The sequence below is a fragment of the Aspergillus lentulus genome, assembly GCF_001445615.1.
Source record: "Aspergillus lentulus DNA, contig: Alt04, strain: IFM 54703, whole genome shotgun sequence".
Taxonomy (NCBI): domain Eukaryota; kingdom Fungi; phylum Ascomycota; class Eurotiomycetes; order Eurotiales; family Aspergillaceae; genus Aspergillus; species Aspergillus lentulus.
Window position 1 is genome coordinate 3,007,734 of NW_028322122.1, and position 23,710 is coordinate 3,031,443.

Consider the following 23,710-nt stretch of genomic DNA (forward strand, 5'->3'; position numbering starts at 1 on the left):
GCTTCCTCGGATGTCAACCCTCCACTGCCAGGGGCCAGACGAAGCGTAAACACAGGTACTCCGTTGGCGCTCACAATTTTTACACTTTGGTCGTTGCTCATCGCACTGAGTTTGAGTAGCATTTTTTGTTAAAACTCGAACACTCACGTAGTGAGGGATGACCAACAGCCTACTGTACCTTGACACTCCGGCGTTTACATTGTTGACACCCATGATGGGACCTGGACTGACAATGTCGTCTAGGCATTACTAGACGTGAAGTATTCGCTCTATGGCGAAAATTAACTGGTCTGACTTTCAACTATTTTTTGAGAACCCGCGGGAGGTCCCGATAAATAGGAGTTAAGTGCCTGTGAGGCGGTGGGGCATTAATTGATTAGTTAACAATACCTTGGCCGGCAGAAAGATTGCTTTTACTATTTTACATATGAGCGGTTAGCAGAGAGTAAGGAGGAAGTCGGAACGGAATGAGAAAGTCAGAATTGACAAATGCCATACCCCCATTCCAGCCATTCACGTATTGACGCGGAGCTAGGTGAAATAAGATAACTCTCCAGCACTAGTCATTTTGCCCCATGCCTATGCCATGCCTATGTAGCTTGCGACGGAGATCTCCGACCCATCAATTGTTCCCAATGATTCCAGTCAAAATGGTCTAAAGAAACAAAAATTACAAAAGCAGCAGGATATGAATGAGGGGCAAGTACTGAAAAAATAAAGCTGTATGCGAGTGACTTCTATTGCATCTTAAGCCATCCTAAATTTGTCGTCCCTTGGAGTGACTACATTTACTGTAGATTTAGAAGAGGCGCCCACAGTTGGTTTGCTTGCCTGCAGATGTACTGTTAACCGGAATATGCACTATCATTCCTACTATGCTAGTAATGGTCGTCTTGACACCTTTCTAGCTGAGTGGTTGGATGGTTGATATGCACCCACTGTTCCAGCCACCTGCGTATGGCGCATACTATGAGTAGGCACAGGTGGATTGGCTGCAACCCAATTGGAATTTACAGATATACATCACTGAAGACCAGATCACAGCTATCAGCTATCTAGGCCTTCTTACATTTAGTTTGGTCCCTCTGGGTAGTAGAACTTGAGAAACAAATCAATATTGCAACTTGCACGCATCTTTGTAATCAAGTGTAACCAACAATGACTGCGGGGTTGGGATAGTATCTGCCAAAGGGTCTCACGGCTGAGAGCTTCGACGGCATGTCTAACTTTGCGTTTCATTTATCAACCGTAGTTGGAAATCCACCGTGTCACGAACGATTTCCTCCAATCCCCGTGGCTTAAAACCAAGTTCTTCCTCTGCCTTCGTCGTGTCCACGACCCATCCTTGACCTTTGCTTTCTCCACTGAGCTTCCAGTGCACATCCGGAAATTTCTCCCTAAGTATGGCAACTATGTCGGACCAGCGAGTACCTCCAGGAGAACTGATTAAATATCTTCCAGCCGGTACGTCGAGACTCAGTGCTCTAACATGCGCCTCGGCAACATCTTGGATGTGGACAAGTGTCAAAGCACTGGGATCAGCTGGGGCCGCTCCAGTCATGATCGCACTAAACAACATTCCGCTGCTGCCACCTACTTCAGCTGCAGAGGACTGAAGGATGTTCGGTCCGCATACTAAAGAGGGATGGATAGTCACCATATCAAAGGAAGGATGATGGGTGGACAAGAAGGACTCAGCAGCCTGTAGTGCCAACAGCTTGCTGGCCTGATAGAGAACCATTGGGTGAGGGTTGGATGATTGGTCGAAGGCAGGGAGATCAGGAGAGATGGTAGTGTCCCAGTCCTTCACGTGCTCGCTAACTGGATGATCCGACGGTGGGCCTCCTAGGGGCATCAAGGCTGCGATAGAAGAGGTGATGACAACCCGTTTAATGCTTGAAACCTTGGCTGCCTCTGAAAGGATAGCTGTGGTTGCATCGACAGCGCCTGGGAAGTAATCGTCCTTGTTTGTTCCGGCAGGAAGAGGAGAGGCAATATGCAAAACATAATCGACTCCATCTAGATGGCCGGAGAAGGAAGATGCTCTGGTAATATCAGGGAGGACGACAAAATCCAGCTGACTAAGATAAGGTGACAGGACGGACTTGAGTCGGTCGATCTGGGCTTCTTTCCGGACGCAGAGACGAAGTTGATACCCAGCTTTGAGGGCGACTTGCGCTGTAGCACAACCAACAAACCCAGAGGCTCCGGTGACAAAGATAAGTTTTGCTGACATTATGGTTGCGATAGAAAGGACAAGGGACCAGGGTGATGATAACACGGCAATGCTGTATCAGGGATTGAGTGAGGTTAAGACACCCTTGACCAGACGCAGGTTGATGGTTTAAATAGCATGAGACACATGATAATATGCGTCAAGAATTATACTCCATAGATCGGTCATTGTCCGTGCCCAGTTACTGATAGTGCCTAGACCATGATGATTAGTGAACTTCCCGAATTTTAGTTTTAGGGTTAGTGTTGTCCCTTGTCTGGTAAAGCAATGGAGGATCGGCAATCAGTAAATGTTTATTTGGAGTTTATCCAAGGTGGACTATTTTGATAGATACACTACAACTCATCATAACTTGGGGTTCTTTTGCGCTGTCAATCTCAGAGATCATTAATCAAATTTGTTCCGTATTAATTCCATTTTCCGAACAAGAAGGCTAGAGATGTGGGTCCCCTTCCACTCTTTCTCCTCCGGAAGAGTGAGCTTGGATCAGCCACTGGTGCAATTGTTCTTCCGCGCTTCTGAGTGGCAACCGGAGTTAAGAGTACTTACTCACCGTAGTCTGGTTCAAACATAGTACAGCTGACAGGGAAACGTATCTGATGCTCTTATTACGGCGTTAAGGGCAGATACCAGGGCGACCCGGGGATAGCAAACCAGCGAATGATTACGAAGCGCTGAGTTGTAGTGCATCATTGCGGATGACCATAGTCTTGGGCTCTTGGAGATGGCACGAGTTTGTTCGCCCCATCCATCGAAACCCTACAGCAACTATCAAGTCGCAGTCTTCCGAAAATCCTAGTCTATGCGGCGGGACCATTCATCAGAGTGTCCATGTAATGGGTTGCTAGAAACATTGGCATTTATTTCATAGTCGATAACAGTAGGAGCGTGAATGAGTTGGGGATTGGGCTTAGAAGTGTTTCGCGGTAGCCCAATGTATGGTTTGTCTTGTTTATTTCATTGTTTGCTCCGCATTCTTTACTAGACAATATCTGTGTTATTATCAGCTGGGCAGAATGTTCGGCTCTAGGGCAACGCAAGTTTCGGCTGTCAATTAAGAAACGTGCTCTCATCTTTTTGTGCTCTGACGGAGACAACTAGGAAGGGGAATTGCCTAAAGCATGCACTTTTGGGAATGAGAGCTAAGAGTTGAGAAGGTATCATAACCGTTGTTAGGCACCAATCCTCTGCTAAGGCCAAGCAGCAGTTCTCAGCAATTTCTTCTCCTGCTTACGGCTGTGTCTACAATGCGCAGCTTTATATGAAATACGAAAGTGTATCCCTTAATAGCCAACGCATCGTGCGGTTCTCTTCCGTGGCCATAGATTACTTTACTGCTTTATAAGGGCAACGTAAGAGTGCTAAACAAGGATGTGACAAAGAACAGAAAGTGTAAAGCTCCTTCTTCTATTGCTTTTCCTCGAATAGGTAACCTCAAGGTCTGAGGAATAGCCTTGATAGAAGTAGCAACGGCTACCGCGTATATAGGTTGCCACACAACAAACATATTCTTGACAAAGTAAGCTCTAAGAACGACTTTATCAGCTTGCAAGAGACCAATAAAACCAGTTTGCCAGCGCTTGAGAAGCATAACCAGCTACACGGTAGGTTAATTGTAAAAGGTGGGAATAGCCTCCCCAAGAAACTGCTCCCCGTAGCTGTCTGACTGGTTCCTGGTTGCGGTCAGTGCTCGGGCAATGGTAATCTGCACAGCCGGGTTAGCCAGGCGTTCTAAGAAACTTTCGGCATCCATCAAGAGGTCCTCTAGAGGGGGTCTTGTTGCCCGATTGATAGACTGCTTGGCAGCTCCAAGAGATCCAAGTGGGAATAAGACCAGGCGCGACACAAGGTTGTCGATATGCGCATGCATCTCGGCTGACGTATCAAAGGCTCGGTTAATCCAACCCATTTCCTCCGCATCCTCAGCAGTAACATCTTTCGAGCTCAATATAAACTCCATTGCACGACCGCGTCCAATCAAGCGAGGTAAATATTGACCACCTCCGCCGCCTGGCATTAGGCCCATTCCCACCTCCGGTTGTCCCAACAGCGTGTGGGCCTTGGTCGCAAATCGTATATCGAGCGAGATAAGGAACTCGTTCCCGGCACCCCGTGCTATCCCTTCGACAGCAGCAATTGTAACTTGGGGCAGGTTTGTCATGTTGTATAACAGTTCAATCGTACGACTTGCAACGGTGGGATCTAATAGATTCAGTCAGAACTACTTCATAGGTGGTGGAGCAAGTGCTTTGCAGGCTCCGACTTAGTTATACTAACCGAAGGGCTCAATTTGGAGGTCCAAATGATTGAGGAAATATTTGGGAATATCACTCTTAAAGACCACAGCCTTGGTTTCATTGTCATTCTGGAGTCTGCGCACTATGTCGGTCAGGCCGAATAGAGTATCTCTGTTCCAAAGGTTTGTTGTTGAATGTCTGTTATGAAACGTGACTTCCAGGACACCTGGTTTTTGTGAGGTCAGAAGCCCTTCATAGCTGGGTAGGTCGAGGGCCACAACTAAGGTAGATAACAAGAGAACTGTCAACCAGGAGGGCATCATTCTGTATAGAGAAATGTGGTGGTGGTTTTTCCAGTTGACGAAAAGGTAATACTTTGCAATTGTATATGGAGCAAGAGTAGAAGAGTTATGTTGGATTTGGATTCTTGTGCCAGTTACTACATATCATTTATATATAACTTATTCGCATGTTATTTTCTTCCTGCTAGACACCACCGATACAGAGTGCAACATACGCAGAGTAGGGTTTCTTACTGATTTAGCTCCCGAAGTATATTTCCGAGAGAAAGTCCTATTGCGGTGGATCTGCCCATCCTTAGCTTTTGCCTTTCGGGCAGGCTGAGCTTCTGATTTGTGATCTGCCGAACACAGGTCTGATTAATAATTGGTCCGCACTAAGCTAACTAACTAGTTAACTACTGGTTATTAATCGCACCAGTTTGGCATTCTGGTAAGCAGGATCGGAGATAAAGATGTTCACCATAGGCAGACAGCTAAGTCTGCCGGACATAGGGGGATTGTTTTGCTGCCAGCTCACCAGATACAAGGGAGTGAATCTAAAAAGCAGGGATCAGCGTCCTCGGGTACCTATCAGCTGTACCATACCGAGAGAGTCTTTGCCCAAACAGACACGGAACGCTTGCGGAGAGGCACAGAACCATGCAGCTTATCCTTCGCAGGACAAATTGGAGTATAACTTAAGAAAGTCAAACAGAATGAAACTTGACTATCTCGCGACGCTATCCCATTGGAATGGATTAGTTAGGGCTAGATCCAATATATCACGGCGAAGATAACACTGCTTATTTTTTCCCTATGTTTCAAGCAACTGAATCAATCCCGCAGACAGCCGGATGGAAGCATCTTTGGCCTCGTCAATCGAAAAGGCACGAAAGAGCGGATAGATGTTGAATACAGCCGCACTTACTCGAGTTAGGTTTGACTAAGTTTTTCCTGGTGTTCATTTTCAATGTCCCCACCATTTCAAATCCCCCGCGTGCTGGAGCCCATTCATCGAAATGTCAGTTTCTTTTTGTTCGGCGAAGCAAGTCCTTTGGTACCACTATCCGGCCTAGCTCACTACTAAAGGCAGTAAATGAGGCTAAAGTCTACTTTGAGGTTTGATATCCATCCAGATTTACGAGGATTCCAATTTGTTATATCACATAAAGCTTGAGCCGAGGAAGTTGCAGGACTATGATTCAGTCAAGAAATCTAATATTTGTATCATTATAGATAAGGCAAGAGGGTGAGCTATAGGACGGACCAAGCTATGCAGATAGTAATAAAGTCCACATTCGGATCCTTTCATGTTTTGGGGTGGCTTCTCATTTGGTTGGCCAAACCTTTAGGATATTTTTCCTCAAATGACTCGGATCATTGCATTGACATTTCTTAAGCAAGACGCCTCCGTGTCTTCGTTATGTGAAGGCGTCTTGACACGAATGAGGAGATAGTCATAACTGGCAAGGCGCAGGTCACCCCATGCACAAAACTGTCATTACAAGGTCAAAAATTCGTCAAAATTTGCCCACCTGCCGATGCCAGGATACTCGGCAGCTATCGCTTTGTAAACACAGGCCTATTCCCTCCGCACCTACTTCATTCGACCGGCGAGGATCCGAACGGAGGCCAGACCAAGCTTAAAATGTTCAGCCCCCAGATTTTCCCCTACAAGGTACTCCGTACTCCGGACATCTTAATAGAGGTAGGATCTAGGGTAGCACCGCAAAAAAGAGAACGAGAATAACCGGGAAGAGATGTATTGGTGAAGGAATGCCTAGTAAAGCTGGCGTTTTGACGGGAGCGGAGAAGACGATGTTGATGGAAAAAGTGATCAGTGCAAAAAATAAAAGCAAAGTGTAGACCTCATAGACAAAGACTCCCACTAAGGCAAATCCGGGAAGCTTTATGCCCAGTCTTTCTGGAATCAAAGATACATATTCTGCAAGATGCCCTTAGTGGTTTCTGCAGGTTCAAGATACATGAAGCCTTGCCAGTGTATGAGCTGGACAAGACTAGACTGTCACATCATGAACAGGACTCAACTATCATTTTATAGAGCTGCATAGGAGCATGGGCATAACACATATAGGTATACACCATCAGCAGATGATATTCAGGCAAACCCGCTCACACGTATCAAGAATCAGCCAGATATATCATCTGATTAAATTCTCCTGCCAGTCTCTTGAGTACTCACTACCTAATAGCCTTAGAAGTCCTGATAATTGTGCATATTATCTGCCCTCATAGTGACTATCTGTTTTTCTTCATTCCATTCCCACATATTGATAGTGATCTTCGCTGAACAAATAAGACTTTAACATATTATTTTAATACAGTGGTCTAGGTGATACATAACCTTCTTACTATTATTGTCATGCATATTGACCCCGCGAATCCCGGCTGTTGTATGTTTTCTCATTCATCTAGTCTTTTGCTTTGGATATGCTTACTGCCTTATCTTCAACCTCATCACCCCCTTCGCCACCGCTCACCTGGATCTCACCTGAACCTCAATACTGCTCACTCAGTGACCCCGCTCAACCCCAGTCCTCCTGCTGTGTCTTCTAGCACTCCCTCCGCGCCTTCTATGAGCTGATTACATTCTAACTAAGTGCACTAGAGTGACTCTGCCGGATTGAAAAGACCACATCTTCCCCCAAACCTGCCAGACTCACGTGTGTATCAGCCGTGGGTCAAAGATTTAAAATCATTTAGGTGCGAAAATGGGAAGTTGCAGGTATCATGCTTCCCGTCTAGCCCAGATTGAGCGTGGAGTCGGGATGGGCTAGGCCTAAAACAGATCCCGATGCTAGGCTACTGCAGTAGTAGAAGGCTATTAACCTATATAAAGCGCCGTTAAAGGCAAGTTTGAAATTTGCAAATTTACGTCCTTTCCTTGCAGCTAACTCCCAACCCATCATTATCTACCCAGACCGGAGAAACACTATGGCAGCTATCAATACAATTTCACCTTCAGCACGACCTCGTATCCGGGAGCTTTTGCCAAAACTCTACCTCGGTCGTCACCGGCCTGGAACCAAAAACTCCCTAACTGATGTTCCAGGTGTTCTGGTTCATACTGAGTCAATCAAGCGCCCCTCTACGACAGCCAGCCATGCGGTCAACACAGGTGTAACCACGATCCTACCCCGCCGGGATTGGTTTAACTCGGGCTGTTACGCAGGGTATTTTCGCTTTAATGGATCTGGCGAAATGACTGGCTCACACTGGTTGGATGAGACTGGTCTACTGAACTCCCCGATCATTCTCACTAATTCGTTCTCGGTCGGTGCATGCTACACCGGGGTCTACGAGTATGCTGTTCGGGAGTATAAGGACAAGGAAACCGGATTGGTGGACTGGTTCCTGCTCCCGGTCGTGGCCGAAACGTGCGATCTTTTCCTCAGCGACATTGGTGCTATGGCAGTTACGTCGGATATGGTTGTTCGAGGAATTGACCAGGCCAGCGCCGACCCCGTGAAAGAAGGTAACACGGGTGGGGGAACCGGCATGATGTGCCAAGGCTTCAAAGGCGGCACTGGGAGTGCCAGTCGTGTTATTGATGGGGTGGCTTTCGGCGCTGAGACAAACTACACTGTTGCTGCTTTGGTCCAGGCAAACTACGGCGCGAAGAGAGATCTCCGCTTCGGCGGCGCTCCTGTTGGGCTACTGATGGAGCAAGAAGACGGGGCGGCTGCCGCCGCAGCAGCAGCCAAAGAGGACGATGCAACCAAGGCCAAGGACGGAAGTATCATCGTGGTGATCGCAACAGATGCGCCACTTCATCCGACCCAGCTCCAGCGCTTGGCCAAACGAGCGACTGTTGGGCTGTCACGCGTGGGAGGATGGGGCTCAAATAGCTCCGGGGATATTTTCATCGCCTTCAGTACGGCCGAACAGATTCCACGAGCTCCAGATTTCAGCTGGAAGCCAACAGTTGAGCAGAAGATATCTGTGGTGCAGGATGTGACGATTAACGCTTTATTCGAAGGTGCAGCTGACGCCACGGAGGAAGCGATCTACAATGCATTAGTAGGCGCTGAAGACATGGAAGGCCCTCGCGGAAAGATAGTCAGAGCGCTGGATCATGAGAAACTAAAAACCATCATGGAAAAATATTTGTAGATGCATATTATGCATCTATAATTCTGAAATCTCGCTAACGCTTTTCTAGTAAAAACCTAAAGGGGTACGAACTTTGTATCTGCATGCAGGGTGGATGTATCCATGTGTGTAGATAATTCCCTCTTAATTATAGGCTACAACTACAGAAAGAGCATGCTAGAAGAAATGCATATGAGTGACTCTGGAATAGAAGATCATTATGATACGGTCACTCCACTTAGCTGTGCTGCCATTATTAGTAGTGTTTCTAAAGCATAGGTTCTGCTTATTATAGGAGTAGACATTAATGCATAGAGTTATATAGCGATAGGCTGGATGGTACTATATTTTATAGTGATACTATAGCTAAACTATCCTACTGTCCTAATAACCCTAATAATACAGGTTTTAATGCACACATTTACTCTATTTTGGATTAAAAATAATAAGGGCCGCAGTATGGTGCATTATTTGTATTATTATCTTAAGGTCATAGAGCCTGTACATGAGATGTTAGTAGAGATGGGATTCTATAAGGAGGATTTGGAAGGTGAGTTAGATTTAAAGGTAGTTGCTGGGCTTTTGAAGGATTTATATAACTAGGATCAATCATGATATCTATATTGATAAGTAACATACTGTAGATTCTTAAGTTATCACTAGTTTGCACTTTAAACTTATATGCCTTTCTGGGTATTCCTCTGAATAGTAGTAAACAGAGATTTAAGAAACTATAAGGCTGTCATGCATACTTATGGTTGTTGAGTGCTTGCTAATCTTTTCCCCAATAGGTACGCAGTCGCGAGGCCCAGCCCACAGGAGTAGCACTCCCATAGATCACAAATCATTCTTGTACCCAGTTTGGCAAATCAGACTGCTACTGCTAGCTATTCTCCTCTACGGCCAGGACTGCTCTCTAGATAACAAGCATCTGGGCTATCTTGACAAATCTAGGCAGGAAGGGTATAAATAAATAGGAATCCTGATTCTGCTCATCGATCCCAAGGATAGCTGCTTCATGTTGCAACATATCTAACACTTGGCTCTCCTACCTCATCACAGAAATAGCATTACTACCTTGTGACAGGGGTGGTTACAATATTTGAATCTGGAGCTGATTAACTATGACTAGAGGATTGGACCAATTACTTCGGATCAGAGACTGCAGGTTAGATGGGCATTTCTATAAGGGCAGTTGCCTCACCAGCTCATTACCAAAGCCTAGCAGCAAGGTCCAAATATTTTTAGTAGAATAAGGAACAAAGAGATTATATGTGTTGGAAGTGTTACTATCATTAAAGACTCGAAAGTAGCCGGCGGTCACGAGAGGGCAATGATATCGCGAATAGGGAAGCAAATATGTAATCAAATGAAATATGGGATGACGAGAAACAGGGACAGGGAATCCACTTGGTAACCAGAGCTCGGACTTTCCTTCGTTTCCCCTGCACGGGAGAGGCGCACCGTCAATCTGGTCAACACAGAAGTTCATCCTAGTCGCCAAGAGACTCTGGAGAAACTACTGATTTGGATCAAATACATCAGTTGTCGTTCAGTAGCAGTAGACAATGGGAGTTTAAGGGGCGAGATTGGCAGCGCAAGTCCATCGGATATGGGCTCGCTAACCTTGGTACCCTTGGAAGAGCGGACGGACTGGCTGCTGCCATGGGCATTAATATCGATTACTCGAACAGGAAAACAAAGCAATACCAATCATATCATTCATTCAAATCAAACAAGGTACTTAATGAGCGTTATATCTTAGCAGACAAAAGATTGACACTACCCAAAAGAAGATTTCCACTTAAACGAATCCAAAAACTCGCATCCCACAACCCTCAGGCATACTTCTCCTACCATAGACCCTCCAACATCAATAAACAATACCTTCCATCAAACACCTCATCACTCACACTCTCTTCCCATTTCACCTGCCTCATAATCCAACTGAGTCAACAAAACCCGCACCCAACGTTTTCTAATCGACGCACGCAGCCTGTTCGAATCACCACCTCCCCGCGAACCAACCCTCTTCGACGACAACCTTTCCACATCTAGCCCGGACGACCGATCCGATGCATATCAATTATATCAATCTGCTCTAGGCCTATTCTCACCAATAGGACCAGCTCCAAACCACCACCGTCAAGACCTGTCCAGACCCAACTCCAAACCACCACCGTCAAGACCTGTCCAGACCCAACTCCTGGCATCTCGCCACCTTCCCTTCCAGCCTCAATATCATCCACATTTCCAAGCACACTCCTGGGGTTACCAGTATATGGTGGGGACTGATGACTTTGTTCAATAGGAATTGATTGGGGCCTAGAATTGACATTGCCATTATCATTTTCACCTTGCCCTTCATCAAGTCCGCCCATTATCCAATCACCATCACCATCTTTATTGATTTCACCATCCCCATTCGAAGTATAATCCATCACCATTCCGTCACCCGCATCATTTTCAATACTCCTTCCAACTGCATCCTCCTGCGTTTCCATCTCGTCATGTATGTTAACTTCTGAGGACCAACCTGAGATTACCTCCTGCACTCCGTGCCCAAAGCCGTCTCCTCTGTCAAATAATCGCCCTATAGAAATTCCATTCAATGAGGAGACAACACAAGGCTCTCGTATGAACTAACGTACCCCGGGCCTCATCCATCTTCCCGTAGCCCCAACGCCTAAGCCGACTATACCGATTGCCCGAATAACCCCGCTTAGAACCAGTCAAACGCCGACGAGAGGAATATCCGTACACCACATTCACTGGCCCAACAGACAATTCTCAGATTGAGTGAAGTAGATAGAATAGCCCCCAGGAAGGGAACAAGCCATGCTTTATACCACACTACCCCGCCCGCTGACAACACATACAGTAGACCATGCATCCCAGTAAACCCATACGGGTATAGTTCAAGTCATGTGGACCAATCCCCACCATTTCACTGACGGCCTAAGAGTGGGTCCACTAGGGACTTAAGGTCCCATACAAATTTGCATGGTATACGAAGTTACGGCCAACGGCCTTTAAAACACGGTTAAGGAGATGGTCACCAACGGCCAGCTACGGGATGGGTGTATTGATAGTCTCACATAGAAAGCCGACTATTAGCCACGCCCCCCTCCGTTCACCAGCACAGGTAGGAGCCATGCTAACAATCGTAATCTAGCAGGTTTAAGTTGCCCGACTCCTTCGTAGTCGCATCGTGAAGGGAGCTCACCAGTGTTAGTTGTCTCAATGTTCTTTTTTGCTTTAGAATCTGTGGTAATGCAGGTATGTTACTCAGCTAAGTTCACTCTCCATCCTCTGGCGAATCCTCCAGACGCTGAGAAGAAATATTGAATAATAGGTCATGAACAGTTATGTAGCATAGATGGATAGCAGACGGGTACAGGTTATTCAAGGCGTCTGGCAGTTGATCAAAATGGAAAGAACAGTTGCGGGAAACTGCCTAGTTTGACCAGTGTCGGATTCGATTTTAGCGGTTCGGTTATGCAACTCTAATTTAGACTATTAATATTATATAGATACTGCTAGTTATTATACTATATTTATAAAGTATACTATATCTATACTAATACTAGAACTTAATAGGGGTAGTATATTAAATTACCTAGGGGATAGGACTTTATAAGATATAGCTATATAAGTAAAAGAGTCTGCTAGAGCAGGAGATTTAGTAGTAGATATAGTATGGCTGTATAATGATAGATATATATGCCTTTCTATTAATAGCAGTATAAGGCATGACTGATCAGTTTGTAGGATTGTGAGTATTACTTATGGTAGACCAAGTATGACCTCACACCTCCTGAGTGTTCCCTTACCAGGCACTGAGGAGGAAGAACACTCTTCTGGAACCCCATCACTGATGGCCTTCTACATCTCCACCATTGAGCTATATCGCATTCTCGACAGTATCCTGTCCAACATCTACCAAGCATGGCGCGGTCGCAGCAGCCTTGGGTCAAAAAGACACACAACCAAACACGGCAGGCTAGACATCATCATCGAACTTGAAGAGAACTCTTTGAGTACAAAAACATCCTTCCCCCTTTCCTCAATTAGAACCTTCCATTAGACCAAGCTACCAATCCCAAACAAACTACTCTCCATCGACAGCGAAACGTCCTCCACGCTAGATACCTATACCTTCGTCTCCTTCTCTACCGACCCATCCTGACCAACTCTGTTCCGAATGCACACACCCGCGAACTCAAGCAGACAACCTCCCCAGCTCCAGCTCCAATTCCAGCACCATATATACCTCCATCCTCTCCAAGTGTGCCGCCGCCTGCGTCCGCGCAGCCATTGCCCTCGTCTCCGTCAACGAAACCTATCAGACTTCCGCCACCGACCCATGGTGGTATAATGGCTTCTGTAACACCTTTCCTTCCTTATGATCCGGTTGGGTAGATATCTAATAACTGGACAGATACTTCCACAGCGGGGATGGTGCTCATTATGTCCTCCTCCTGCCGCACGATTCTGGCCGAGCTCGACGAAAGTATCGTACACGAAGCTTGGTCAACATGCGAGCAGATCCTCGCGTTCATGAGTTCCTTTAGCGTGTCTGCGCGCAACACCTTGCTCTTCCTCCGGACGGCACGGACCCAGGTCATGGCGGAGAATGGCAGTCATGTAGATAGCGATCGCAATCTGGCCCGACAGGACCAGGGATAGGGGCAGCTGCACCTGCAGGAGAACCTTTTTGTAGATCCGAATGGACTTTTTCTGAGCCACTGGGATGTGTCTGCGGATGAGTTGGAGTTGGGGTTTCTAGGGCCATTTGATTACGGGGAGATGCAGGGGTGGCTGGGAGACAGCTCATAGATCTCCATTCTATCTAGCTCACCCCATTATTGGAGAACAGACTTTCTCCGGTCTTGCATGAATATATCCCTCTTACCATATCTAGATAAGCTTTATCTGTTGAGCATTGTTCCGCTGGATCTTGACCCAAATAGCCGAGCTGCTTGGGGCTGTCCCTAGCTTTGTTACAGTGTGATTCAGAATATGACCGGCGTCGATCTAACCTCTAGATTATCATCCCCACAGGTATGGCGTTGCCGAAGATTTTGCTTGTTTGGGATACGTTGTCGACACCTTGGCACTTTTGTAGATTAGCGTCGGTCAGCCTGAAATCTGTCACCACTTAGTGTGTTCACACCTTCTACAGCAAACTTCTCTCACGATATCATTTGCTATACCTGAAATGTAAAGCACATACGACCATAGGGTGTGGAAAACAGGGCTTCCCGTCCGCTCAGCCGTTCTTAAGCCACACGCCGGCTGGTTAGTAGTTGGGTGGGTGACCACCAGCGAATACCAGCTGTTGTATGTTGGATCACCATGTTTTTTTGATTTGTTAGTTAGCACCCTTGCTACTTTCTCTTCACCCTCTTCAGCCTGTTCACCTGAAGCTCAGCTAAACTACCTGAACCTTAATACTACACACCTAGTGACCCCACTTAACCCCTGTCCTGCTGATGTGTCCTCTTTCAACAGCACTATACTGGTGTGATGTTCGCACGTAATGTAGCAGTGCGGTCACATTATGCATTGTTACCAGTCACTAAGGCTCCTGTCTGCAAAAGACCTATACTTTTGAGGCCCCTTATCAGGAAGAAGGTGAACTGGGGAGGATATTAATAAGTTTAAGGTCACGCCAGTTCTGAATAAGGATAGCCTAATTGCTGCCCGGCGGTCGAATACCAAGGCGATACAGCAAGGTTAGTCGCCATCTCCGTCGCCGCACAAGGATGATCGACCGGGTTCTGAGGCTTGGGAAATATTAAGCCATGTGTATGCCTAGTACAAGGTACTGTAAATTATACAGGTTAGAAATGCATTCATAAAATGCAATACAGGGATGTTGCAATAGTGGTATTCGGAAGAATAACAAAAGTAGTTTAGCAGATCTGGCACAGGGGTATAGAAAGCAATCGAAGAGTATAAGACCCGGGCGCCATTTTTGCAATCAAGTGTACCTGAACAAGTCCTGTAGATAGGGTAAAAAGTTACAGACCCATGGCTAAAATATTCCCTTCGCAATATCCTCTTCAAACCATTCGGGACTTGCAACCATCCCGAAGTCTTCTTTGATTTCAGCCATCTTTATTGAGAGCGGCAGACAGAGCAGCGCATCAGCTGTAGTCGCACCACGGGACGGTCCGGGATCCCCTAGGTACCTCAAAGTATTCTCTAGGCAGCGGGTACAGCGATCATTTTCCCTCAGTTCTTGCTTAATAGAAGCCTCAAGTCTTTTCCTAGTCGTTCTCTGATTCAGGCAATTCTGGCAGCTGCAACAAGCCATGCAAAAGACTCCAGATCCACATATCTCCCGGCAATGGCAGCACAGGAAATGATTACGTCCATTAATCCATATGACCTGTCCTGTTTGGTAGATGCATCGTGAAACACCGCAATGGAGGCAGAATCATTGATCATTTTGAGCATGGCATTTTCCACGTTTGCCCATTACTTATTTGTCTGCAAACTCATAACTATAACAGAGCTTGAGACAGCGGCTGCAGGCATAGTACTCTTTATATCTGTTTCAGTTAGCATCCGACGCCAGTGAGATCAGGAGCTCTCCATCTTAAAACAATACCCCGTCCAGGTTTCTACAGCACACAGATATAATAGCTTTTGCTCCACTGTAGTGGGTTTCTCAACCTCAACGACAGACCTGAAATATCGGTCTGTTCGCGACAAAGCCAAGCGCGAAGAATAATCCAGATAGCTGAAAATCTGGAGTTGCAGTTCGGGTGGTAAGTCCAGAAGCACAGTAGATGGACGAGCCATGGTAAATGTCTGGGCATTGCGTCCCAAGTGGGGGACTTATTAGCTTACACTTGGGCTCAAGGGAGATCGATGAGATCTTATTGGATTATGTCATACATCAGCACGTCACGTGAATTTATGTTTATCTCAAATAAGAGATGGGGGTCGGTTGGTGATTGCCGCAGGTGGACGCGGGGTCTTGCAGATCTTGGTGAATATCATTCTTGCTAGCTGCACCACACGCGATTCTAGAGGCAAGCTCCACTGCAGAATGTAATCCATCTACTATTGGCCTCTTTAGTAGGAACACTAGCTAACGCTCACAGGAACATCATGAATCTCCCGCCCGAGATCTTCGAGCTAATCATCAGCTCGCTCCTCCCGGTCAACGCGAGGGGAGACGTAATACTCCACCATCAGCAAGAACTAACCAATGTGCGCCTTGTCTGTCGTACGTCCGTGAAGCATAATCGATTACGACTATCGCACTGATCTTGTTTCAGGCATCTTTGATGAAGTATGGTCCCGCTGCTTTGTCTCGGGGGTCTGTGCTAGCTACAACTACCTCCCGGATGAAATTCAAAATGAGTGGCCGGCGGATTCGGTAATTTGGTTTGTCAGAACTGTCCTGCTGACACATTCCCGGCGGAGACGGGGGAGCGCTGCGTCTTCTAGAGAAAATGTGTTGGGCTATATCTTCGCAACGGCGGACTCTATCAGTCATTTTCTTTCGGAACGCCAAGCGGATAAGAATGAAAAGGTGGATCTTCTGGAAGAGTCCATCCATCTAGTAAGCATGGCGCTCGTGTTCAACAACGAATTTAAGGAGACGATGCATCACCTTGAACCGGGTCTCTGGAAATCGCCCCGTACCGTCGAAGTGAACGTGGTCGATGGGCTCGAGTTAGCGGTGACAAGTTCAGATCTTCTCCCATTATTAGTCCTACGCGGCAACGTCCAGTCCGTCCGCGACTTCCTGTCCAACGAAAAGGCAGAGAATGTAAACCATCGCAACAAACTCTTCGGAAGTGCTCTCTACAATGCCGCCGCCCTCAACGAGCTGGAGATAGTCGAGCTACTTCTCGCCCACGGCGCAGACGTGAACCACATTGGAGGGCGATGGCACACGCCTCTCCAGGCATCAGTCGCCTACGCAAACGCCACAGCCGCGCTCTCGGTCCTCCTCAAGGCAGGCGCAGACGTGAACCTCCAGAGCGGATATGCCGTGAATAACAACCGAACAGTGCTCATGACTGCCGCGCACGCCAATAACCGCGAAGCCGTGTCAATCCTCCTCTCGCGAAAAGATGTCGTTGTGAATCTTCTCAGCTGTGACGAAGAATCTATCGTGCATTATTTATGTCGAGCCGGGGATGTGAACAATCTGCGAAAGCTGCTTGCTGAACATCCAGATGCTGATTTCAAGCACAAAGGAGAGTTTGGAACGGCATTGCATGCGGCGATGAATCTGGCTCATTATCAGTTCACTGAGGGACATGATGAGGTTGTAGGAATTCTGTTGGAGCTGGGTCTCTCGCCGTATGATGTTTTAAAGGGGTGCGGGACTGACATCGTGGGATGGGCGGAGAATATTAAGGAGGAGGCGGAGGAGGATGAGGCGGAGATTCCGGCTGCTGTGCAGCGGATACTTGGGTGGCGGGATGCGAAAGTGACGAGCTCTTAAAGAGAGACGAGGCAATAACCTTTAATGTCGCCAATGTAAAAAGCACTCATTCCTTCCAGGATGCCTGAGCCTGGAAGATGGCCTCCCTGGATCAGAGACTAGAAGGTTAATTGATTCCCTAGTTGGGGTGTGTTGGGGAAGAGTCCTGTCCACGGAAAGAAGCTCCGCAATGGGCCGGATACGGACCAAATACATGTAAAGGATTCGGCTCGCGCGGGCAGGGAGGAACTGGGCCACGTTAAACTCATGCCCAGTAAACTGCCTCCTCTCGTATGTCGGATTACGTATATAACCTCCGCCTAATATTTCAAGTCACGCTCGTGAGTGGGAACCCCGTGCCTATGTGCGAGTGGACTGAGTGCCCCCGCGGGGGGCCCTGGTGCGCGCCGCGACCCCTGCTTCTAGCAACTTCATTGGGCCGGGACGTCTACTCAGCATAAAATTCATGGAGTTCCCCAAGAATAGAAGGGGGGATGGCTCCAGTAATACAGCGTAAGACCTGTGATTGACTGTCGCTCGTTGTCATGATAAACTCATATATGAGAAATTCCAGTTACAGAGTGCGGCTGAGACTCAAATCTAATAAAACCTCAAAAATCAAAACTGATAGTTTTAACTAAACTCAAATTAGTTCTAACCTAGGGAAACCAAAACCAGTGTGATTCCATAGGCTTAGAACCAAACCCTCACTACTGCAAGTTTGGTGAGGGTCAGATTTGATTCTAGTGGTTTGGTTATGCAACTCTAAAGATGGCACATTCTTCATTTGGTACGGCGTACAGTACTGCCAAATGGGTCATGCGTGGCCAGAAACAGGGTCCAGCACGTGATGTGCTAACCCTAATGCATCAGGTAGCAAGACTTGACACAGAATATACATTGGCATAGCCAGATTAATGTCATTGTAGACATGTGAGCAGTGGTTGCTTTGATGGTTTATGCTCACTAGTAAAGTTTTTACTTACTACGTTCTCTCAAGTTGCGAATAGAGGACTGGATACTTCGTAATCGGATGGAAAGTTATTTTTGACTTGCGCTAGTCTGGTGGGTTGATTGATATCAATAGAGCAGGCATCCTTCCGCTACTTCACTGCCAACACAACTAATTAATTTCCAGGGGTGACTTATACGAAATGAAGTATTGAAGCCCTACAACAGAGGAGATCCTGGACCTCATCATCTTCTAATGTGAGGATCTGCTGTACTATTTTTGCTTTATATGCTATTTTGCATAGCGAATTTATGCTTCACTAATGCTAAAGGAAAGATTAAACTAACGAATGTGATCTGTAATCCTAGTTGTAACTTGTGTTCGGGTGGTCAGGACTCAGGAGTACCGACTACCGTACCGAGTAAATTTCGGACTAATAATAGTGGCGGATTTACAATGGACTGAATGTACAAACCGGCCAAAATAAATTTTCTCTTGCGCGTCACGCAGCGCGTGTTTGAAAATGATCACATCAATAGTTACTTATGGTGCAGGAGCCGACAAGAAGTTCAACAACAATCAGTGGAGCAGAACAACAACTCTATTGTCTGGCAATAGACAAGTGCTCGCATTGGTGTACTCGGTACGGTACCCCTGAACCATCTTGATACCAAACCCTCAGTCCGATTGCCGCCCTTGTTCAATGAGGATTCTCCCCGCGAAGGAATTGCCTCTCGAATCCATCCCTTGAGAACAACGCCGATCCCAATCGAACAAAACAAGGACCGAGTATTTCGGCACAAAGACGAGAAGATCAGAGCAAAGAGCAAGATGCCCTTGAGCTGTGAACAATTGGTGGAACAGGCATGCCTTAGGGACGCAGAGTTTCACCCAACTCCATGGCGATGGAGCGACGGACCGGGGTTCTCTGTTTTACCGCAAGTACCTAACCGAGTAGACCTGGATGAGATGGCCCGGTTTTGGAGGGTTGTGGATGCGGTCTGGGACTATGATGTATGGGGATATCCACCCTCGTGGACGCGTTTATCAGATGCGGTTGTTTTCAAGCTCCTCTTCAAGAGATCTCCAAGATCCGCTTTGAGAATTGGCCATTTGACTTCAACAGCAGAGGTCAAATGAGGTTCGAGCGCGCACCGCTGGGTCCAGCGGTGTGGATTGAGCGCAAGGGCCGATACTACTATCCCGAAATTGGAGGGCGATATGTCCTGGGCGGGGAAATAGCAAGAATGATGGATTCTTGGTTCATTGAGCCACCGTCGTATGTTACTAGGGAGAATTCGATCTACTTTGGGCGTGTCGAGGTGCCCAGCTGGGCTAAAGATCAGGGTGCCATTATCGTCTCGTCGCGGGGTGTTACGGGTTTGACATTCGATGATGAGGACCGCGTCTCCTGGGATGGCATGGCAGGGACTCCGGTTATTTGGGCCAAGGAAGTGAGCCTTGATTGCCCTGCCACCCTTACGCGACCCACTGTTGTCACTGAGACGGAAACCGAAGATGGCCAAGATGTGATCGTGGTCAGTTATGGTCCAGACGAGGAACCGGAGGACGCTCAAGGCACCACAGACATAGTCCACGTGAAAAAAGAGGAGGTCAAAAGGGAGGACGTGAAAAAGCAGGTGGTGAAGAAAGAGGTTGTGAAAAAAGAGAGAACCATCAAGTCAGAGGTGGTCAATGGAAGCCAGAGACATCGCCTTCCGCGTACGCTCAAGAGGAAACCAGAGACCCAGATTAACAGTCGCAGCAAACGCGGCAAAGCCACGTCGAGTACCTTGAAAAAGGAGGACATTCCGATCAAGTCAGAGCCGGTAAATCGAATCTCCCAACTTGACCTTAAGATTGAACCAGATACCAAACCACCTACCTCCACCCCTCAACAACAGTCTTCAGCACACAGCAGGGCTCGCTGTAGATTCAAAAGGGAACCAGAGTCCCGCATCGTCACGGGTCGCAACACACGTAGCAGAGCCAGGTCAAGCGCCTCGACCCAAAGCAGCAAGACTGAATCATGGGTGGAAATGGCTTCCACGATGATCCGCCAGGCAGCCTCTGCGAACAGGGAACATCAGGCGCGGATTGGAAGTATTCGCGAGGACATCAAATCTCTTCAAGCCAGAATGGATGCTTTGAATGCGTCAGCACCGCTGCCCAGAGCTCTAGAGGATGTCCGGAAACTCATTGCTGAGCACAAAGACGACGTGCGGGGGACAGAGAAAATCGAGAGAACAATGAATATCATTCTGCAGAAGCTCCCGTCTTAACTCCCAAAAAGTATTCCTCAGGCCATGAATGAGTGTATTGATAGCAGGCGGGAGTACTCCAGCTTTTTCACACACGCTTAGAAAGGCTGGTTGAGACTGATGCAAATGAGAAAACAAAAGATGGAAGTTAGCAAACAGAAAGAAGCAAGTGCACAGCTCGATCATGATGTTTGTTCACTTGGGCGCAACTAGTATAACTGTATACCGTAGTAGATGTACTTCGTGATAGACCACTTGAGACACATAGGAAGGATTCTTGTCATCAGTATCCACGACACATTTAATCTCATCACCAGACATGGTGTGTCGGGCAGTATTTTCCGACTGCTGATGGCTTTGGGAAAAGCAGATAAAGGGGTAGAACCTTTCCAATCATTCTGCCAGTGATTGGTGTTTTGGTGCAGCGCGGAGAAGCGGAGAACATGGTGGGAATGTCATAGCTGCCTACAGAGTGCTGAAGCTTATATAACCAAATAATGTCGAACTCTCCAACAAATCCTCGATGGTCTAACGGTCATGATTTCCGCTTGTCACTCTCAAGGAGAACGAGCGCGGGAGACCAGGGTTCGACTCCCTGTCGGGGAGATTTCTTTTTCTCCATCGTTTAATTTTGCTCCATCCTCTTCTTCTTTTTCATTTGGAGCGTCATGTCTATGTTCTGATTCTCTTTATATTTTATTCTGCGCTTCTAAGGTAATTGCATCTGCCTTCAAAGATCTGTTTGGATGCGACAAAGGCAACATGATCTCGCTTACTCGACTATATAAATTTACAGATAAGCGGCATTCCAGATCTCCGACAACCTCCCATCCCATGTAGTGAAATCGTCTACTCGCACCAGCGAATATCCGGAATCCTCCAGTTGACGGCCATTCCTGGCCTCCCATCGCCTTGCAGCAGCGGAGAAGTCGTCAAACCAGCTATCCTGCAGCCCAATCTCGAGCTTTTCCCACTGTCGGGAAGACGCCAGCTCCGACCAGGAACGAATCCACGCTTCATCCAGCTGTTCTGGAACGGTTCCAGCTCGCGGGGTGCAGCTTTTGTTCAAGATGTGGATAACCAAGCGCAAGCGCCTGACACCAACGTACGCTAATCGCAACGTCCGGAAGAGGGTTTGGTATGTCTCCCACTCGTGGTCGGTCATTGTCGACGGCGTAGTTGCCTTTGCGACATGCAGGATGTCTAGCGAAGTGATGCGCGATAAATGTGACGGCGCAATCATCTTCGGCAATCGACACAACTTGACCGATGAGGAGATGAGGAATGTATTTGTGCTGTAGAGAAGTGGAAGTGCTTCTAGGTATCTGGTCCACAGTCAGCTCGATCTCGCTAATTGTAGAATTTGGCAGCGCTCACGCTCTTCGGCACACTCGCAGCCACGCCACGCCCTTCAGCTTGTGCCGCGATAGCTGTCGTCGTCCAATACGCTTCGGATCCTCCAGATCATTCATGCGGCACATGTCTCCCGGGTTTGGATGGTCCTCTTCATCGCAAACCCGATGCCACCAGCGCCATTGGTCTGGCGGTCGCTTATCTCTCTGACGGTAGCCCGGCGCATAGCCAAAATCATATTCGAGGTGGACCGACCGGTCACCAAACAGCTCAATGTATATCCGTTGGCGAATTTCTTTGGGTAGACGCGCGAAGAACAGACTCTGGTCCTGGGGAAGCGTGTTGCTCTCGTTCAAGTCGAGAAAATTGGTCGTCGACGTATTGATGGCTGTGAGGGTGTTGCTCCTGCTGCGGATGGTCGCAAGCTCTTGGTCGGGAGGAGTCAAGGGTCTTCGAGGCGGGGGAAGAGGCATTGCCTTGAAATCGCGACAGTTGCCATTTTGCTTGCAGGTTTCATGATAGATCCCTACCCGAGCTAGGATCGTTCGCGGGTCTGAGTGTGAAGGGTCCTCTTCCAGGTGGTCTTTCGGTCGATCTTTGCCCTTCCATTTCTCTTTCTCCTTATCTTTATTGCGAAAGCGCTGGAAGAATTGAAAGGTCATGGTGGAGCTGCAGGCGGAGGAACAGGTGGTCTGATGCGATTATTGAATATTGATTGCTTTGGAAACGGAGAGCACGGGGACGTTTCAAGCAATAAATGAAGGGCGCAATCGGCGATTATTCGAGTAACATGGCGGGATGTTTCTTCGACCGACCGTGCAATTGGAGGTGGATCACTGTCTTATTTGGCGAGGATCAGGCACCCACCCAGATAAACAAGGACAGATACCTTAATATTGCATGATTATATGATGGATAACAGAGCGCAATGAAATCATCGTGTGATGTCTGGAACTCTGGATCAACAGGGGCAGTGTCGCACTGTGGAGCTGCCGATTCGCACCAGGTAATTAGCCCGCCAGGTCAACAAATGAAACCAATAACAACGGTTTGGATGGAGTCTCGAAGTGTCTCCCTACGCCAATTAGAGAAAGAATTGCACATGACAGTGCCTTGGGCGATTATCGAGGGATGGTTCATTATTCCGTCGTCCCGGTCATTAGCTGTGAATCTATTTCCGACTCTTGCCTCGCATCCTGCCGTTGCCAGGCTCTCCTTTAAGCTTTAACCAGAGTCCAGCTGCCCAACTTCATCAAAGTCTTCCAGAACGGTGGATTGGCAAATGATGTCATTTTTCGTATTCTAGGTACCCAATCGACTGGAAAGTTTTCCCTTCTCCTTTTATCCTCGCCCCGAGTCCCACCCGGTCGGTTCAGCCACTGTAATCACTCCTCTAAGCAGGTGGCGCCGTCTATTTTCTGCGTCTGCTTGATTACCTGCTTCCGGCAAGCCTGAGTGGCATTCTTTGATCAGCGGGCCACCAATGCCATGAACTCTGGATCGGTGATTCGGACCGGCTATAACAGGAGTATTGGTGGTGAACCTAGATACGCGAGGGAAGATCAATGGCGACCTTGGGATATCAGGAACTTTCCAAAGTTGCTTCATCTTTGTAGCAGGAGATATACGCAGCAAGGATCCCCTTGATGCACGCATGCTTAGCAGCAACCCATGTGATATAACCCCCCTCTCCTTCAGATCATTGAAAGGGTAGGGATCGTATGGGGTCGATGATAGTGGTTGACCTAACAAAGAAGATAAAACGGAATACTCAGGTCATCATCGTGAACGAAATAGTTGGAGGCAGGAGAACATATGCCTT

General features: G+C 47.5%; 7 protein-coding genes and 2 non-coding genes across 9 annotated transcripts; 6 read left to right on the plus strand and 3 right to left on the minus strand.

Annotated features, from left to right (window-relative positions):
• Nucleotides 1–1,222: 1,222 nt before the first annotated feature.
• On the minus strand, nucleotides 1,223–2,236 carry ALT_2261 (putative oxidoreductase C513.07; the record flags this gene model as incomplete). The annotated part of the gene is made up of 1 exon (XM_033559621.2): nucleotides 1,223–2,236. One exon carries the CDS (start codon nucleotides 2,234–2,236, stop codon nucleotides 1,223–1,225), a length of 1,014 nt encoding a protein of 337 aa, XP_033415512.2.
• Nucleotides 2,237–3,845: 1,609 nt separating this feature from the next.
• On the minus strand, nucleotides 3,846–4,796 carry ALT_2262 (enoyl-CoA hydratase/isomerase family protein; the record flags this gene model as incomplete). Its single annotated transcript, XM_033559622.2, has 2 exons — nucleotides 3,846–4,438; nucleotides 4,514–4,796. The coding sequence occupies 2 exons, from the start codon at nucleotides 4,794–4,796 to the stop codon at nucleotides 3,846–3,848; spliced, it is 876 nt and encodes a 291-aa protein (XP_033415513.2).
• Nucleotides 4,797–7,709: 2,913 nt separating this feature from the next.
• On the plus strand, nucleotides 7,710–8,888 carry ALT_2263 (P1 family peptidase; the record flags this gene model as incomplete). Its single annotated transcript, XM_033559623.2, has 1 exon — nucleotides 7,710–8,888. The coding sequence occupies one exon, from the start codon at nucleotides 7,710–7,712 to the stop codon at nucleotides 8,886–8,888; it is 1,179 nt and encodes a 392-aa protein (XP_033415514.2).
• A 4,437-nt stretch (nucleotides 8,889–13,325) lies between these two features.
• Nucleotides 13,326–13,556, plus strand: ALT_2264 (uncharacterized protein; the record flags this gene model as incomplete). The annotated part of the gene is made up of 1 exon (XM_033559624.2): nucleotides 13,326–13,556. The coding sequence occupies one exon, from the start codon at nucleotides 13,326–13,328 to the stop codon at nucleotides 13,554–13,556; it is 231 nt and encodes a 76-aa protein (XP_033415515.2).
• Nucleotides 13,557–14,101: 545 nt separating this feature from the next.
• ALT_r017 lies at nucleotides 14,102–14,217 on the plus strand. Its single transcript, XR_004500600.2, has one exon. It is a non-coding gene; the product is annotated as an 8S ribosomal RNA (ribosomal RNA).
• Nucleotides 14,218–15,992: 1,775 nt separating this feature from the next.
• Nucleotides 15,993–17,343, plus strand: ALT_2265 (ankyrin repeat domain-containing protein; the record flags this gene model as incomplete). Its single annotated transcript, XM_033559625.2, has 2 exons — nucleotides 15,993–16,110; nucleotides 16,163–17,343. The coding sequence occupies 2 exons, from the start codon at nucleotides 15,993–15,995 to the stop codon at nucleotides 17,341–17,343; spliced, it is 1,299 nt and encodes a 432-aa protein (XP_033415516.2).
• A 1,947-nt stretch (nucleotides 17,344–19,290) lies between these two features.
• Nucleotides 19,291–20,556, plus strand: ALT_2266 (uncharacterized protein; the record flags this gene model as incomplete). Its single annotated transcript, XM_089599292.1, has 1 exon — nucleotides 19,291–20,556. One exon carries the CDS (start codon nucleotides 19,291–19,293, stop codon nucleotides 20,554–20,556), a length of 1,266 nt encoding a protein of 421 aa, XP_089456438.1.
• A 496-nt stretch (nucleotides 20,557–21,052) lies between these two features.
• ALT_t052 lies at nucleotides 21,053–21,141 on the plus strand. Its single transcript is given in 2 exon segments — nucleotides 21,053–21,089; nucleotides 21,107–21,141. It is a non-coding gene; the product is annotated as a tRNA-Asp (tRNA).
• A 184-nt stretch (nucleotides 21,142–21,325) lies between these two features.
• On the minus strand, nucleotides 21,326–22,550 carry ALT_2267 (uncharacterized protein; the record flags this gene model as incomplete). Its single annotated transcript, XM_033559627.2, has 2 exons — nucleotides 21,326–21,860; nucleotides 21,913–22,550. 2 exons carry the CDS (start codon nucleotides 22,548–22,550, stop codon nucleotides 21,326–21,328), a joined length of 1,173 nt encoding a protein of 390 aa, XP_033415518.2.
• Nucleotides 22,551–23,710: the final 1,160 nt, after the last annotated feature.